Source organism: Podarcis erhardii, assembly GCF_964252035.2.
Source record: "Podarcis erhardii genome assembly, chromosome: 11".
Lineage (NCBI taxonomy): Eukaryota > Metazoa > Chordata > Lepidosauria > Squamata > Lacertidae > Podarcis > Podarcis erhardii.
Window position 1 is genome coordinate 25,163,101 of NC_138501.1, and position 16,797 is coordinate 25,179,897.

A 16,797-nucleotide genomic window follows, 5' to 3' on the forward strand; every position below is an offset into this window, starting at 1 on the left:
TCACAGCTGTTTTACAGAGAAAAGCCATCTCATACCGATGTTGAAAACTAACGAAGTAGGTAAATTCTTTGGGTGATATTCAGCTAAGTCATATTCAGAGTAGACCCCCATTGAACTCTTGAGCATGAAGGACAATGGATATCACCCGTTGATTTTAATGGGCTTACTCTGAGTATGACTCTCACTGGATAGCACTCTTCATCATTTGCACAAAAAGCCTCCAACACGTACTGATTCTGCCCACCATTTAATAAAATTCATTATTATATGTAGTTTGGAAATATTTTTAAGATGCTGCTGTGTCCGTTAGTGACAAAATGTAGTGCTTCTGTACAATGCATTAATTGTCTTTCTGAAACAGGTGTAGCTGATGCCCTGATTATGCTTAAACTATTCTAGGAGATAGTATTTAGAAGTCAGCCTGATTCAAAGGCTCCTTTTGTAGTTGCAGGAATGCTGAGATATTCGTAGAGTTCTTCTGCATGTAAGTGATTTTCCCATTCACTTTCCTGTTAAGAGGAGTTCTGGCCAGGCATTTCCACTAAATCCCCTCTCCTTGATGGAATTTCAATGTAGGAGCATTAGATCATGATCAGTAAGCACCAGCGGCGGAAGAGTATCAGTGTCTTCCCCCACCCCCAATTTTTAAGCTTTCCTATATCTTTGTTGTAGAATGCTAGCTTGCCTTGTTTCCTTGAGTTCACTAACTGCACTTTTAGAAAATGCCAAATAAGAGAAACTCATAAAAGCAAATGTGTGTTAATATTGGATTAGCGGGGGTGGGGGGACAGAACAGTTTAAATGTTGGGATGGGGAGCTAGACAAAAAAGAAAAATAAGGCCATTCTAAAAACTGTGTATAATAAGCAAAACAAACCTTTTATACATCTGCTATGTCGATATTTTAATATGGGGTTTTGGAGTGATTTTTAAAATTTCCGTCTTGTCTGTTGAACAAAATAACCATTAAATGTTGTTCTTCGTTTGAGCCTGTAGGTAGCACTGTTGCCTCACAAAAGCAATGATCTTGCAAAGAGGCACAGCCTGTTTTATTTATTTATTTAATCTTGGTAGCCTAAATCCTAGCTAGCAGTACATTTGCATAATTTCCAGACTTTCATGATGATCTGTGCTATTACAACAAGTGGCCTAAATATTGTCTTGGCCTTGGTGGGTCTCTCTTTCAAAGATGTTGTGTTCCGTTCTTTCCCTCTGTGATCTGATGGAGCCTCAGCTCAGCACCAAAACCCAGTATGCTATCTGAAATCCCGAAAGTTACAGTGATAAGCTATCTGAAAAGAAAATTCTTTTTTAATGCATTGCTTTTCAGATACAAATGCATCTGTGGGGTTCTCTCTTAACGTTCTGCATTCCATTTTCTTCTTTATACAAAACACTATTCAGCACTTGCTTTATTTTCAACTCACTAATGAGGTAAATGAAGTCTCAATCTCTTAATCTTGCTTTTCTTTTCATCTCCGGACACGGCCACCTACAGTATTTCCATTAACTTGTGTGAGAACTGGATTGGTTCGTATGAGAGTGGCATATAGCAGTAGTAAGCGGTCCCCGCACGGTGCTTACACCGTTTATTAACTAGTACTCTGAAGTTAGCAGCATGTGTGAATAACAGTTGCTGTTTGGAGAGTTCCCTGGTAAATGCTGTGAATAACCGCTGTAGGGTGAAACAACATAATTCAAAGCTTGCACGTTCGTAATTCTCCCAGAAGGGATGCATTGTCTTAAAATTTCCCAGTATGGCTAGTAAACAGTACGCCAGCTACCTAAGTGCATCTTTGTCCAAGGTTCACATGGCTTTACCAGTGGCACTTTGAATCATCAAAATAGCCTTTTTTTTACCAGAGGGATTGTTCTGCCCCTTAATATGTACTTTCTTTTAGATCCATTATACCCATAATCAGTATATGCTACCAAAGGAGATTTAGTTATTATTCTAACTAGCAATCATAGCTTCCCTGAATGAAAATTTGGAGCTTTATTCTATTTTATTAACAACAAAGCAGAGAAAAATACTGTTTTGAAGTTATCATAGATTTGTTATATCTTGTCTCTAAGGAAGATGGCCTTTAATGATTACAATAGTTTCCTTTTATTCATTTGTTTTTTTGGTTAACATAAGGCAGCTGTGAGTGTAAAATTCATTGAAATTCACTAAGTGGGATTCAAAAAAAAACTTACAAAGGCCTATTAATGTGCATCTTTATTATTCCTTTGTCAGTGTGCTGCACCATGGGAGACTTGAGAAGGGAACACTACAGCCTTCTATGAACAAGCTGTTTTCTAATCATATTATCTGTGCATTTGTGCGTATACTAGAACATGCAAAGTCAAATGCAGGTGGGAGGGAGCTAACCTTTGACTCACTGTAGCAGCAAAAATATTTCAGGCTATCAGCATGGGAGTTTTCAGCTTTTCATTGTCTCAATAGAATAGAAGGTATCTTTATCTTGAAGGCGAAGAGCACAAATAGATCCCCTGTGTATGCTGTACCACTGTTTGCATGGATTCTTATAAAATGTGAACCTTGCAATTTGAAAAATTAGTGAGGGAATTCAAGCATAAAAGAAACCGAGAAAAAGTATTATGCTATCTTATCTGAGTGAATGCAATAAGGTTAACAACGAGAGCCTCTCTTGCCTTTTTGGGGGGTGTATGTGATAGGTTCTCCTTTCTCTTTTTCTTCTCCCCCCGCTGCCTCCGCCCCAATTTTCACTGTCACTAGCGAAGTTAGAACAACTGGTGTTCACAAAAATGTTCATAGCTTTATTAGTCAGAGAAGGGAGACCATTTCCATTATAGAGGGCCCCAAAGAATGAATAAGAGCTGTTGAATGCCTGGGCTCCATTGAACAGGAACACAAACTGATGTAAAGGAATCTTCTATCTATACATAATGAAATCTTCACAATGTTTTCATTTTTTCTTCCTTGTGGAAAGCGCCCAATACAATATGCTATAGCAATAATGATTTTGTGTGTGTGTGTGTGTGCCTACAAAGTTATAAAGCTTTTATTTACATGAGAAATAGCTAAGCCAAGTAGGTATTTTAATTTTGAAAATAAGTAAATAAAAAACTGCCCTTGCCTAGTAATTTGGCAAAGCAAAAAGAAATGGGGGGGGGGGTCTGTTGGTAACCGTAAATGCTGCTAGGATTCAAAGAGTTACCAATCACTTTTGCCAGCTCAGTAAGCTTTGCTGCTTTCTTATTCTGCCTGCAACATGCATGCACTGGGTGGCAGTCCAGAAGAGGCTCCAACTTTTGCAGGAGGGCTTCAGTACGAAGGTAGTGGGCTCAGAAGCCCCTGGCTCAATTGTGCTTTGTAGAAAATGTAGAATTGGATGTAATTTAAGCAGTGGCAAAACACAGGTGATATTATGATCCTATATTATTTAGCTGAAATAGCGGTCTTGTAGCCCTTTAAACATTAACAAATCGATTGTGACATAAGCTTTCATGGTCTGGAATCCACTTCATCAGATGCATGAAGTGTTATCTTCAACTGGCAGGTGTATATACATATGGGTGTTGAGAAAGGAAAATTATAAATAGTAGGGTCAAATGGTAATGAAATGCAAAAATGCAACAGTCTGTGTACTTTGACCCTACTGTTTACATGTCATGCATCTGATGAAGTGGACTTGAGTCCACTAAAATTTATGCCATAATAAATGTGTTTAGTCCTGAAGGTGCCGCAAAACTCTTCATTGGTTTTGCTACAACAGATTTGCACAGCTACCCTTCTGGAAGCATTTACATGGTGTGGCTGAAGGTGTTGTAGATGTGGTGTGGTAGTAGTTGTTGCTGTTATCTTCACCAAGTTGTCCAGGGCTGGCCTTAGGGAAATGTAGAGTACTTGTGTTGCCACCCTCTGGACCTCTCAAGGAGGAGGCACACAAAGAAGGGTCTTGGAAGATGATCTCAGGGTCCAGGTAGGTTCATTTGGAAAGAGGTATTGCGGTCCTGAGCCATTTAAAGCTTTATAGGTCAAAACCAGCACATTAAATTGGGTCCAGAAACTAATTGGTAGCCAGTGCAGACGGACCAGGATCGGTGTAATATGCTAAAACCCTCTTGCTCCGGTGAGCAACCTGGCTGCTGAATTCTGCACTAGCTGAAGTTTCCAAATCATCTTCAGTAGTTAGGGTATTCTTTTCCAGATAGGGGCGTAGCTGGGCCACCAGCCAAAGCTGATGGAAGGCAGTCTGGGCCACTCAGGCCACTTGAGCATCGAGCAACACCAAAGGATCCAGGAGTAACCCCAGGCTATGAACCTGCTTCTTTAGAGGAAGTGTAACACCATCAAGAGCAGGCGATCTCCCACCCACCCAGTCTAGGGAACCACCCTCTAACAGTGCCTCAGTCTTATCTGGATTGAGTTTCAGTTTGTTGGCTCTCATCCAGTCCATTACTGAGGCAAGACACTGGTCCAGCACTTCCACTACCTCACCTCCAGATGCAAAGGAGAAATAGAGCTGAGTGTCATCAGCATACTGCTGACAATGTACTCCAAAACCTCCGGATAACTGGAGCGGTTTCCTGTAGATGTTAAACAATGTAGGGGATAGGATTGAGCCCTGCAGAACCCCACATTGAAGATTCCACTGGGCTTAAAAGCATTCCCCAAACAACACCCTCTGGGAAGGACCTTCCAAGTAGGACTGGAACCACCGCAAAGCAGTGCCACCCACCAATGGTATCGAAAACCATTGAGAGGTCAAGAAGAATTAACAGGGACATGTTTCCCTTGTCTCTCTCTCTCAACAGAGGCAACCAAAGCAGTTTCTGTGCGAAAACCGGGCTTAAACCTCATTTGAAATGGATCCAGAAAATAAATTTCTTACAAAAGCACCTGGATCTGGTCTGCAACCACTCGCTCCAGAACCTTGCTCAGGAAAGGGAGATTAGCAACTGGCCAGTAGTTATTCCAAATCCACGGAAGATTTTTTAAGGAGTGTTTTTACCACTTCCTCCTTCAAACAGGCAGGGACCCCCCCCTTTCATAAAGAGTAAGGTTACCAGATGCCCCCATTTCCCGGGGACAGTCCCCGGATTTACAAATCAGCCCCCATACAAAATCCGTTGAAGTTGGAAAGTGTCCTTGGATTCATTGAAAAAAAACCTGATAACCTTAATAAAGAGGCATAGTTCACCTTCCTGGCCCAGCCAGCTGTTCCCTCCCTGCTGGTTTTTATCAGCCAAGAGGGGCACCCTGACTGATCCGAGCACCTTGTCCACATCCTTGAGCCTTACCAACTGAAACTCATCCAACAAGACTAGACTGTGCTCTGGACTCCCCATGAGATTCATCTGCTCTAACAAGAGAGTAAGTGTCTTGGTGGATGCAAGCAATTTTATCCTCAAAATGCTTTGCAAACAAGTCACAACAAATGTGTGTGGGGGTTGGGGGGGCTATTGAGTTGTTTTTATTTTGATTAAGTATTTTGTGGTTTTATATTTTGACTTTATTCTGTGAACCACCCTGAGACCTCCGGTTATATAGGGTGGTATATAAATTCAATAAATAAAAATAAAACAAATAAATACTTGTTCCAACAGAAAACAACTCCTCTCTTTTTCTAGATGAGTTTTCACAGCGCATCTTGTAATCACAATTCAGATACTTCAGTGGCATAGTTATAGTATGCATACATGCCTGAGTATGTACAAAGGGATGACTCCAAGCATTTGCTATATGTTCTATATGTTCTGCTATATGTTCTGCTACCCAGGACATGCTCAGATCACATGCTTGGTCTATGAGTCCTTTGTGTCTTTTTACCTGGTGATACAATGGTGAATAGTCTCATATTGGGGACAATGTTTTGCACACTCTGACAAGGGGCAACCAACTTCAGTGGCTTTAAAAGAGGATTAGACCAATTCACGGAGGATAAGACTATAAGGGGCTGCTATGCTAGCCAGTATATTCCACTGTTTGCTGCCTTGGAAGTCAGTATGCTCCTACAAAGCAGCTTCTGGAAACCATAGGAGGAGAGAGTTCTGTCACACTCAGGCCTGCTTGCAAGCTTCCCCTGGCATCTTAGTGGCCAGTATGATAACAGAATGCTTAACTAGAAAAAGGGCACTAGCTGGATCCAGCATGGATCTTCTTACTGTCTTATGTGAACACTACACCTCTTTGCTTTTGAGATTCTTGCTATGGCATGCTATTCAATTCCTATGGTCCTATCAGAGTTGTTGGATATCCTTGTGCACTGTACTAACATTTCAGGAAGGCAGATCCTGTGGATGCCTGAAAACGTAATGTGCTCCCAGAGAGCTCCGGGAATACAAGTATATATATACAACTAACATACTGTAGTCATTGAGGCTTTAAATTTCCATTTATTTTAATTTTACACCTCCTAAGTTACGGAAGTAACAGAAATTGTGAAATGCCAAAATTTTGTTGTGTTGACTGTCGTTATCAAGCTGAATTCCTGTGATGGCACACATTGGGAATTTCTGCTGTATTTTGGTAGGAGGACTGGGAAAGTACCCAAAATTACAGTGATTTTCCAAGGGTTCAGACAGGTATGGGTTAAATGAACCAAGGCAACTCTGCATATGTTTGAGTAGCAGAATTGTGCCGAGCAAATGTGTGGGATTCTCTCTTTTTGCCACATAGGCTATATACGATAAAGCCATGCAAAAATAACTTTTGGGCCTCCAGGGGGCCAAAAGTTACAAGTCCCATCATCCCTGGTCATTGACCATGCTTGCTGGGGCTCATGGGAGTTGTAGTTCAGCAGCATCTGGAGGCCCAGAGGTTCCCCATGCCTGATGTGTAGACAATTATTCTTTGTGCTTCAGACCCCAACACTGAATAATATGCCCACAGGGTGCCAAGAAGTTATGTGTGAAGACCCAGATTAGGCAGGACTGTACTTTCACCTGCTAAATTCATTTTAGTTTTTAAAAAGCAGGTCTCCTTAATCCAGACTTGTTTTACTGCCTGCCACCGACTGCTATATATTTCTCTGTTTGCTTGTGTGTCTTGGCGTTCTGATAGCACACAGTGATTCTCTTGGAATGATCCTGACTTTTCTCCTTGGATGGTGAAATCTTGAATCATTCTAACCATTTCCTTTCTCAATTGGTTTTGCCTTTTCTTTTCTTACATTTGCATTTGCCTGCCTTCCACAGCACTGTTGTATTGGCTAGGCAGATGATAGGAGTTATAATCCAGAACATCTAGAGGGCACCAGGTTGGGGAAGGCTGGTAAATATACACTTGTTTTTCTCAGTCTGTGTAAATACTGTGAGACCCAAGTGGAAGCTGCTTTTAACAATGCTAAGCTTGGTGTTAATTAACCAAAATAGATTATCCCCTTGCCTCTGCCGTTGCATTTGTGCTAACATTTGGTTATTACCCTTTGCTACGGATTTCAAGTTTTATTTTCATGTGTTGAAGCAAATTCTCACACGGTCTTCAAATTATCTCCTTGGGGGTGTTTTTCCTGAGTTAATCCTGACAGAATCTTCCTGCCAGATATGCCCATCAACTCTCTACATACAGGAACCTCTGTGCTTCAGGCTGTATGCAAATTTAATGCCCATCTCATTTCTGTTTCTCTTACATGGATGACAGATATTGTAACAATAACCTACACATTTCCCTATGGGGTTTCGATTGGATTTCCGTATATAAGAGTGCTTATATATGTTTTTTGGTTTTGCATGTGTGTTTCAGTACAATATTGGTAATGTATATATATGGGGGGGGGAATGTGTGTTGTTTGCTTACATTTATGCATAGGTAAAATGTATATGAATGCATGTGTCAAGGCAGTAAACAGCCAAAGAATATCAGAAATGTATCTAGATCCCAGGGAGACTAATCAGTTACTAAAAAATAGATATGGTGGGGGAAAGTGATAAACAAGGAATGATAAACACGGGATGTATACTGGAAAATAATTCCTAACATTCGAGGGTTTCTGCCTTCATAAGGAAAACAAGAAGCAACAGCATAGGAAATGAGCTTTTGTTTTCTGATGTTTCAAAACCAGCATAGTGAGGGCAAATGATATACCAGCAATCACAGAGTTTTCTTTACATGTGTCTGCAGTCGTCAAGGCAGACTTCAAGTGTTTGTCTGAAACTAATTTTCATCATAAGTAGCTTAGAAGGATTGGGATCAGTTTAACACCACCTGCTATATTATGTATCTTAAACGGGAATGGTCCTCATTAAAAAGAAAAGAAAGAAGCCTAAACTTAGACGGTGTGTGCATGCGCCTAAGATGGGGGGAAAGGTTTGAAGTGGAGCTGGTTCATATTTTACTGTGCCCCTTGCACCAGCACCTCAGGAGAATGCAAGGTTGCTGTTGAACTCTCAGCTAGCCATGCTAGTGCAGTTTCATGCCACTGTACATTTGGGTTGCTATAATTGGAGTCATTGCTACATCTTGGGAAAAGAGCTGCTATAATGACTTCATTACAACAGTGGCAAATGCAGCTCCCACAGTTAGTACACTTGCTGCTTCTGCTTGATCATAGTCCAGCTGCAAACCAGATGATGGCCTCACATGGTCTGAGATGCTCATATCAGGCCCACCCTAGAATATGAACCAGCCCTGAGAGACTGGCTGAATCATGGAGACCATTCAGTCGTGGTTCATATGCTTCATAATTATACCACACTATAATTATGCAGATCAGGTGATTTAGGGAAATGGACAGTATGGTACCGCTGTCCAAAAATTATCCTCCATGCAGTTATCACCCAACCCCTAGAGTTTCTGTGCTTTTAAAAAAATGATGCTTCATACATATTGGCACAATGGCAAGTATACTTTGCTATTCTGAGGAGGAAAGTGGTTAAAGCTCATTAAGACAGAATTTGTGGGGGTTTTTCCTGATGAAAATGCTACTGATGGAATATTGCTTTTTGGTATTGGGAAAATGAGAAAGGAGCTTCAATCATAGTCGAACTGTGAAATATTTGTCACTAGCAACCTCATACCTAGTGTTGCTCGGGAATTCTAAGAAACAAAAAAATCTGTGCAGTTGTGAAAGGTTCATTTTGCCATCTTGATTCAAAATGGTGTCCAGATACTGATGAAAACAAGTTACTTGATCTCAGGAACCTTAATATATCTAAAGAAGTATGTAAATGCATAGCAGACAAATAACTTTCTAAAATATATAGTATATATCTAGAAGACACATGAATTGTAGATTTTTCACAAATACTGAATAGCCACATACATGGAATTGAGGGTGCAAGTAGACTAATTTTTATAAAGAAAGACAGTGGAAATACACATAACACCTTCTCTGTTGGTAAAGGGAATCTGCAGATATTTCTATAATTAAAAAACCCCCTGCAATATCTGTTTAGCAAGGAATGTGTGTATATACCATGGGAAGCAAAGCCTCTCTCTGATCACTTTCACCTCTTAAAAACTATTGTCTGTGTATAAGTAGTGAGGGAGAGAGGAGGGAAAGCAGCAAGTTAATGCTGGATTTCACAAAAATATCTTTGTAACAATTTCTTAGCTGTTCTTGGCCTAAACATATATCACAGGGGTTTGCTCTTTTGTGGTCACATTTTACAAATCGTTGATAGTAAAATTGTTACTGGGCTCAAAATCTGTCTTTCAGAATAAATCTGTGTTGGTTTTGGGAGGGTCTGACTGATTAAACTGAGAGCAAAACCAAGAACGGGGATTTTAGAAATTTGTTGTGAGAATCCCAGCATAAAGTCCTCATTTCTAGCTTAATTAGATTTATAGAGAACAGATTCAATTAAAATATAATTGCATGTGTTGTGTATACTTTGAGACTGTTTTCAGTAATTTTCTTTTCCTCTACACCAACTTTGTGAAACATGATAAAAATATCGCATGACTGAAACATTTCAATTTAGTACATCTAGTCAGGACGCTATGTATGCATGTGTGTAATTCTACATTTGTTCATGTTGAATAATATATGACTAAAATATATGGAATAGTAGTATGATTTAGAAGAGGCGCTTTTGACACTATAGATGCACAATTTGATTAATGTAATAGCATGGCAGTATATTTTCATTAGAATATTTCACAATGCACTTTGATGGAACATACATTCTATCAGTAGAATTTCGCTTGTGTTATGTTTCTGTGCTTTCTACATCTTTTTTTTAAGCTGCAGGTAAATCTCTAGGTGCATATCTGAAACAATGTAAATATTAAAAAAACTAAAAGAACCTGGTTCTTGGGCAATTGTACTATATTGCTGCATTCATCACTGATTTTATTGCCTCCAACATAAATTGTACAAGTTTCAATGCTATTCGTGTAGTTCAGATTTCCAACTGGGGCTAGCCATTTATATTTCCTGTTTTGCAAGAATCTCTAGACTGTTTTCCTCTATCTCTGACACTATAGAGCTACCTTATATTGAACTGTGATCACACGGCATCATGCATGTTGAATTTTCTACACAGAAGTAGCTTCCATGTAGGGAATTGCGTGAATCCCTTCATTGCAGTGGGGGCAGGGCATTTTTCATCAGAACAACTCTAGGAGGAAGAGTTTGAATCCCCACCTCTGCCCGTCAGACTCCCAAGCATGATTGGAGTCTCAGCCAACTGTTCTTTGCACTTCTAAGATGATTTGTGCAACACAGACATTAAATATGTAGGCTCTAATATCTACTGCTCTAGCAAGTTCACCAGTCTGGGTTACCATCCTGTAGGGATTACCTGAATGTGAGCTGCTGAAGGAACCTTCCTCCTGGCATTAGTTGAGAGGTTTTAATATTGTATGTTGCCTCAGTTGCCTTTGGAAAGAGAGGCGACCTATAAATAATAGTACAGGAAGCCACGCAGAAGCACAGAACCAAAAGGTGTTTTGACAGCTGTTCCAAGAAGTGTAGCTAAGCCTTTACATCATATCACAGGTTCCCTTTCGACTGCTTTTTCAGTTGCTTCAAAAGCTCTAAAATCAACATTTTTCACACACAACCCCTTTCATACACCAGGGATGGGTGAAATGATGTGGGACAGTGTCCTCAAGCTAAACTAGATTTGGGGGCATAACATATTTCAAACTCACAGGCAAGGCAGTGGGCTTGGGTACTTGGTGCTGCACTCTTTCCATTCAGATTGTTACAAAAGTTGGGCGCCACCTCCACTCTTTGCAAGATTCCAGGGGATTCCAGGCACTCACCCAGGGTCTGTATTCCTTTGGAGAATTGAGACACGGCAGAGACTGTCATAGCTTTAAGAAATGTAGTTTATTCACCTAATTACACCTTCAGTGCACGTGGAGGGAGTCCAGATCTTACAGCATGGTCATTTCAAGAGGGGCTTGTCCCGCCCACAGCAGTGTAGCCCTGGAGTCCAAGCCATCTCTCCCAGCCACAGCTGAGATTTTTCAAAACTCTGAATCCTTTGCTTTTTACACATCTGAATATACACAATACAAGCTACATGGCTTGTAAAATGAACGTTTGTTGCTGTTCCGAGATGATCCTTGTACACCTCTTTAACTGCCTTAATTTTCTGGATTCCTTTGTTTTATTCTGTAATGTGAAGAGATGAAAACTAGAAATCATTTGTAAGCAATGTAGAATTTCCAATTCTGGACATAATTTAGCTTAATCCAAAGACTTACTAGGAGAAATACATACAGTGGTGCCTCGCAAGACAAAAAGAATCCGTTCCGCAAGTCTCTTCGTCTAGCGGTTTTTTCGTTTTGCGAAGCAAGCCCATTGACGGCTTAGCGGATTAGCGCTATTAGCGGCTTTTAGCGGCTTTTAGCGGATAAGCGGCTTAGCGGCTTAGAAAAAGGGGGGGAAAGGGGGGGAAACCCGCAGGAACTCGCAAGACATTTTCGTCTTGCGAAGCAAGCCCATAGGAAATTTGTTTTGCGAAGCACCTCCAAAACGGAAAACTCTTTCGTCTAGCGAGTTTTCCGTCTTGCGAGGCATTCGTCTTGCAGGGCACCACTGTATCTGCATTTAAAAAGGAAATGGAAGACAATCAGAGTGACCCTGATTGGGACTATGGGGAATGGGTTTAACGCCTTGCTCCTACCCAGTGCACTCCATATGAATTTCCTGCCACCAGCCGCTATTTGTTTCTGGAGCATTGCTGCTATTCATGGGGCAAACAGAAACTTCAAGAAGCAAGTTTGGGGTGGAGATTTAAGAGTGAAGATTCATCACCCATATATCATCTTAATCCTCATTGCCCCCTACCATGACTACTTTAAAACAAAACATCCAATAACACATTTCTTGTATCATCTAGTCGTCTTCCCCAAAGTATGTTTCTCTGAAGTTTGTGCTAAGTAAATAGTGTGAACTAATCAAGGAATAAGAAAACCATTGACAGTCTAGTCAGACTGTGCTGTCCAGAGAATGTACAGGTAATGCGGGGGAGGGGGAGCATATCAAGAGATCTCAGTCATATTCCTACAGATAATGTCAGGGAATCAGATCCCTCCCACAGTTGGCAGCCAAGAATTAGATAAACAAGGAGAGTTCTTACCAAGTATTTTATTCAATATCCACAGAGAGAGGCTCAGAAAAAGGGCCTCTCACAGTAATGGCGTTGCTCTGAGTAAAGCCCCTCCCCCTCCGTTTCTCCTATTATATGTCATCCCTACGTTGGCTGATCTGTGCTTTCTGCCTCTGAGCTTTCTGTTCTCCTACTTTCAATGCCCTCCGGGTTCTGGGAGAGGGCAGGTCTGGAATGCTTTCTAAAGATGCTGAGTCTGTCAGCTGTCTCTCCCCTGGTGCTGCTTCTTCTTCCTGCTCCTCTCCCAATATTTCCTATCTTTTCCCCTCTGCAGTCTCTGAGCTGTGACCTCCCACACACCACTGTTGTAAATCTATACTGTCTTTCTCTTCTCTGGAAGGTTCAGGCTGGGGAGGTGGTGTCCACCATTCCTCCCGCTCCTTTGCCCAGTCCCTGACAGATAAGTAGGTCTAGGTCTGTGTAATCAGATGAGAAGAATCCTGCAGGATCAGACCAAAGCCCCATCTAGTTCAGCATCCTGTTCCCCACAGCAACTAGCCAGCCTGTGGGAAACCCACAAGCAAGGCATGAGCACCACTGCATTCTCCTGCTGCTATTCCCCAGTGACTGGCAAGATCCTGGAAGTATCATCCAAAACATGCCACCCTGAGTTCCATGATGGGAGGGAAGAGGGAGGAGGAACAGAGTTGTCTAGCTGTATTTTTATAAAGAACATATTCCATATAAATTTAGCTGCAGAATTGGACAGAACTGGCTAAATGTACTGCCGTGTAGTTCTGAGTCAAATTCTTTGCTAATGTGCCCCTTATATGTAGCATGTAAAAGGGTTCTAGTTTTTTCTGCTTTATTATTGTAAAGAATATTTGCCAACATATGTTGAAATGTCAAGTAAGCAGATGTAGAAATTAACTCCAGCATCGAAACAGTAATTTGAGAGGTGACATTCTTGAATAGTAAAGTATTTAAAAAGCAAAGGCTTTTGCGTGAAAACTTGTATGCCACCAAAACTGAAGTTATTTGCAGCCGTTGACTGAATCAGTGACTTGCAAAGTTAATATTCTCTGACTCAACACTAACGCAGGCCCTGTTTTAATACCTAAATGACTCAACAGACCAATCCAAGGCATACACTATTTTTTACATTAAGCAAACAATAAATGCTGTAAGTAAAAATTAAACACAATTTAATTGGAAGCACCTTACATGAGTTTCAAATGGAATGTCCAAGTAAGCATTCAGAGCCAGAAGAATCTGTTCAAGCATGTCCACCCCCAGGAATGAATCTGAAAATTGGAGGCTAAAGCTTACAGATTTGTGCTCATGACTTGCAGCTTTTTATTTTACCTGAAACTATCTTTTTTTTGTAATTTGGAACTAAATCAGTGTATGATGCCATAAATGAATTACTTTCTTGAATACAAAAGTGCCGCCAATTTGTTGAAAGTGCTCTTTTAAAAAACACCTAAAATGTTGCTTTGCATCAGGATCCTTCTAAATTAAAGAGAGCACTTAAGTTTTGTAACTTTGTTGGACAATTGTTAAGGAACTTTACAAGCCACAAAGAATCAGAAAGCTCTCCAACCTGAAAGGCATGGATAATGAGAGGGTTTTTCCGAAAGCTTAATAGGGACATAATTGAATTACATAATAACTTCTTATAGATTGTGATTACCCCTCACATCAGCACTACATTGAAAATATAACTTGACTTTCAGGGCGTACATAATAATAAAGCAAAAAACAAATTGAGAATGGGCTATAAGAGTAATGTGTTCGTTTAGCAAATAATTAATGTACAGAATGGTCTGCTAGGTAAAATGACCAAGACAAAGGCCCAAGAAACAATTGGCAACTCTGTTGGGGGAAATTGAGTACTAAAAAGAGATAAGCTTCAATGAACCTGAAACCTTTACTACTTAGACATTATTTGATCCAGTCATTAATGCAAGCCAGCTGCAATTTGATACTAGTGTATTTCTACCATGAAAAATAATGCCAGCTCCTCTTGGTTGGGACTGTAAATCTGAGTGAGTAAATGAGTGTTGAACTGCAGTTAAGTGCCACGTTGACTGCAATGTGTGTATTCTACTTGGATTCTTTAAAATGTTTGTCAGCTTAGTAATGTATGAAAGATCACTTACTCTTTGAAGAAATCATCTACCTGAAATTGCTGTGATGAGCATATCTTAATAGACTCTTATCCAACCATATGCATATGAAAATTGAGTGTTTTCTTATGTAAATGTTAAGATTGTATCAAGGAGTATATCAAGAGAACCCATGGCACAAAGCAGAAAGTGTGGCCTCGGATTAACACTGCCAGAACAGCAATACACAACATGGTTGTGTCCTTCCACAAGAACATGCATGGCACCATCCAGTATGATGGCTTATCCTCTGACATCTTACTTATAAAGAGCTCATTTGCCCCAGTGCAACAAAGCATGTCTCTCCCGTATTGGTCACTACAGCCACAGCAGGTGCTGTAACTCTCCAACAGTTTGACTTCACCCCCAAAGATGGACTCCTATTGTCTCCAGAGACAAATGGATTCCAACACACAAAAACTCTGGAATTTTGATAACTTGGTAACCTTTGTCATTGAACCAGAATTTTTCCTCTCTCCAAAGCAAGGAGCTATAGAAATTCTCAATTTGTTGTAAACAAAGATTTATCTATCTTTTTCAAAACAGGTAGCTACAGGTGGCACGAGAAGATATAGGAGGAAGATTTGAAATTTGGAAAGCATTTAATCTCACCCCATTTCAAGTCGTGTTCCAATGCACTTTTTCTTTAAACATGGTAGCCACTTTCCCCTTCAGACTTCACAATAATGAAAGGTTACATGTATGTATCGTGTTCTATTGCACTTCGTTATATAGAAGCTGGCAGCCATCTAAAACTCTATGAAAAGTTTAAGAATAAAATAAATGCAGTGTATTAAAACTGCAACTTTAATTTAAATATCGATAGCAAGTGGAACAGAATGAAACCTTTAAAAAAAATATCACATACAGAATACTTCTGGTTTACAGTGTTAAACACTAAACCTCACATGAAAAGTTCATGCTTGTCTTATACCTGAGTTGGCAATTAAGGCATGTGATCTTGGCTTAGTCAAGAAGAAAGTTAGATCCAACGTGAGCATCAAGCACTAGGCGCAGTCGGCTTTTATCCTTAGCCAGTGGGCCAGATCAAGAACTTCCATGCTCAGGTCCACTGGCCAGACTCTGTCCAATCGGCTGCTTATGATTGGCCAGTTTAAACTTTAGACTGGGAGGGCTATCCCACCCTGCAGTGTGATCAGACAGGGAATTTGCGATAGCTGGTTGCTGGGACGTGACTCCTTGCAGCCCTGGGAATGGAGGGCAGCCCGCGAGGGTTTGCAACCACTGTCCACCGGAGCAGGGTAAGTGGCCATTATGTTACAACTAAACACATAAAATTTCCTTCCAGTATTAGGCAGGATTCATTTGATGTTCTTCGGCTTATCCAATTTTAGTATGAAACATTAACTGGAGATATTCCACATGAAGAACTGCAAAGTTGATGGAGCCACCTAATCAAAACAAATTTACCTTGGCAGATTTGTCAACATCAGTGAAGTCTGCTTTTAGCTAAGGCCCTAGAAGTTTTGCAGAATTTCTTGTTTTAATATAAATTTGGGTTCCCACCCCTTTCCTTTCCCCACTTACAATCATGTAAAGACATTTCACATCATTTTATAGAAGTTAAAGATGAAAGTGCTGTGACTTTGCTTTGAAAATACTGACAATTCCACAATGCAAGCCCCAGAGTCTGTAGATACAAGCATCACATTAGCAGTCCACGAATTACCGATGAAAAATTCATGCCACTGTAGTAACTTTCATATTGGCAAAAGTCAGACAGAAGTGAAAACAGCATATTTAACAGAGAAATCTGTAAATATTCACATAATGATGATGATCTCTGAGACACTTCGCTCCCCCTCAACTGAGGATTGCATTGTACACAAAAAAGAGGAAAGAAAAGTCTCTATCTGCAGCCCAAATTAATGGTGCAGCTTTCTGTATCACTAATTCCTTGTCTGATTTCCATAAAGCAGTGTGTGCTCAACACACAAGCATGGTGGACCTTTACCTTGGTATTGGTTGCTAGCATCACATTCTCCCCAACCCTCTTGGAGAGGTGAGCCACTGCTGTGACTGCCTTGACAATATGCTTGTCCAGCTCAGCGTTGATGGAGAAGTTGCTGGTTATGGTGGAATCCAGGGAAACAAAATCATCTACCCCTTGGGCTGTAGAGCTTCCTGGAAGT

At 40.5% G+C, this 16,797-nt stretch overlaps 1 protein-coding gene across 8 annotated transcripts in view; it reads left to right on the forward strand.

Annotated features, from left to right (window-relative positions):
* The window catches only part of MCTP1 (multiple C2 and transmembrane domain containing 1), a gene marked incomplete at its 3' end in the record, with an annotated part of 167,255 nt that overhangs the window by 114,204 nt on the left and 36,254 nt on the right, over positions 1 to 16,797 (forward strand). The window contains exon 18 of one of the 8 annotated variants that reach the window (XM_081880367.1): positions 15,191 to 15,241. The exons of the other annotated variants lie outside the window; for them this stretch is intronic. Coding sequence (XP_081736493.1) covers positions 15,191 to 15,232 — 42 coding nt within the window. Of the gene's footprint in view, positions 1 to 15,190; positions 15,242 to 16,797 lie in introns of those variants that run through there. 8 annotated transcript variants of the gene reach the window in all.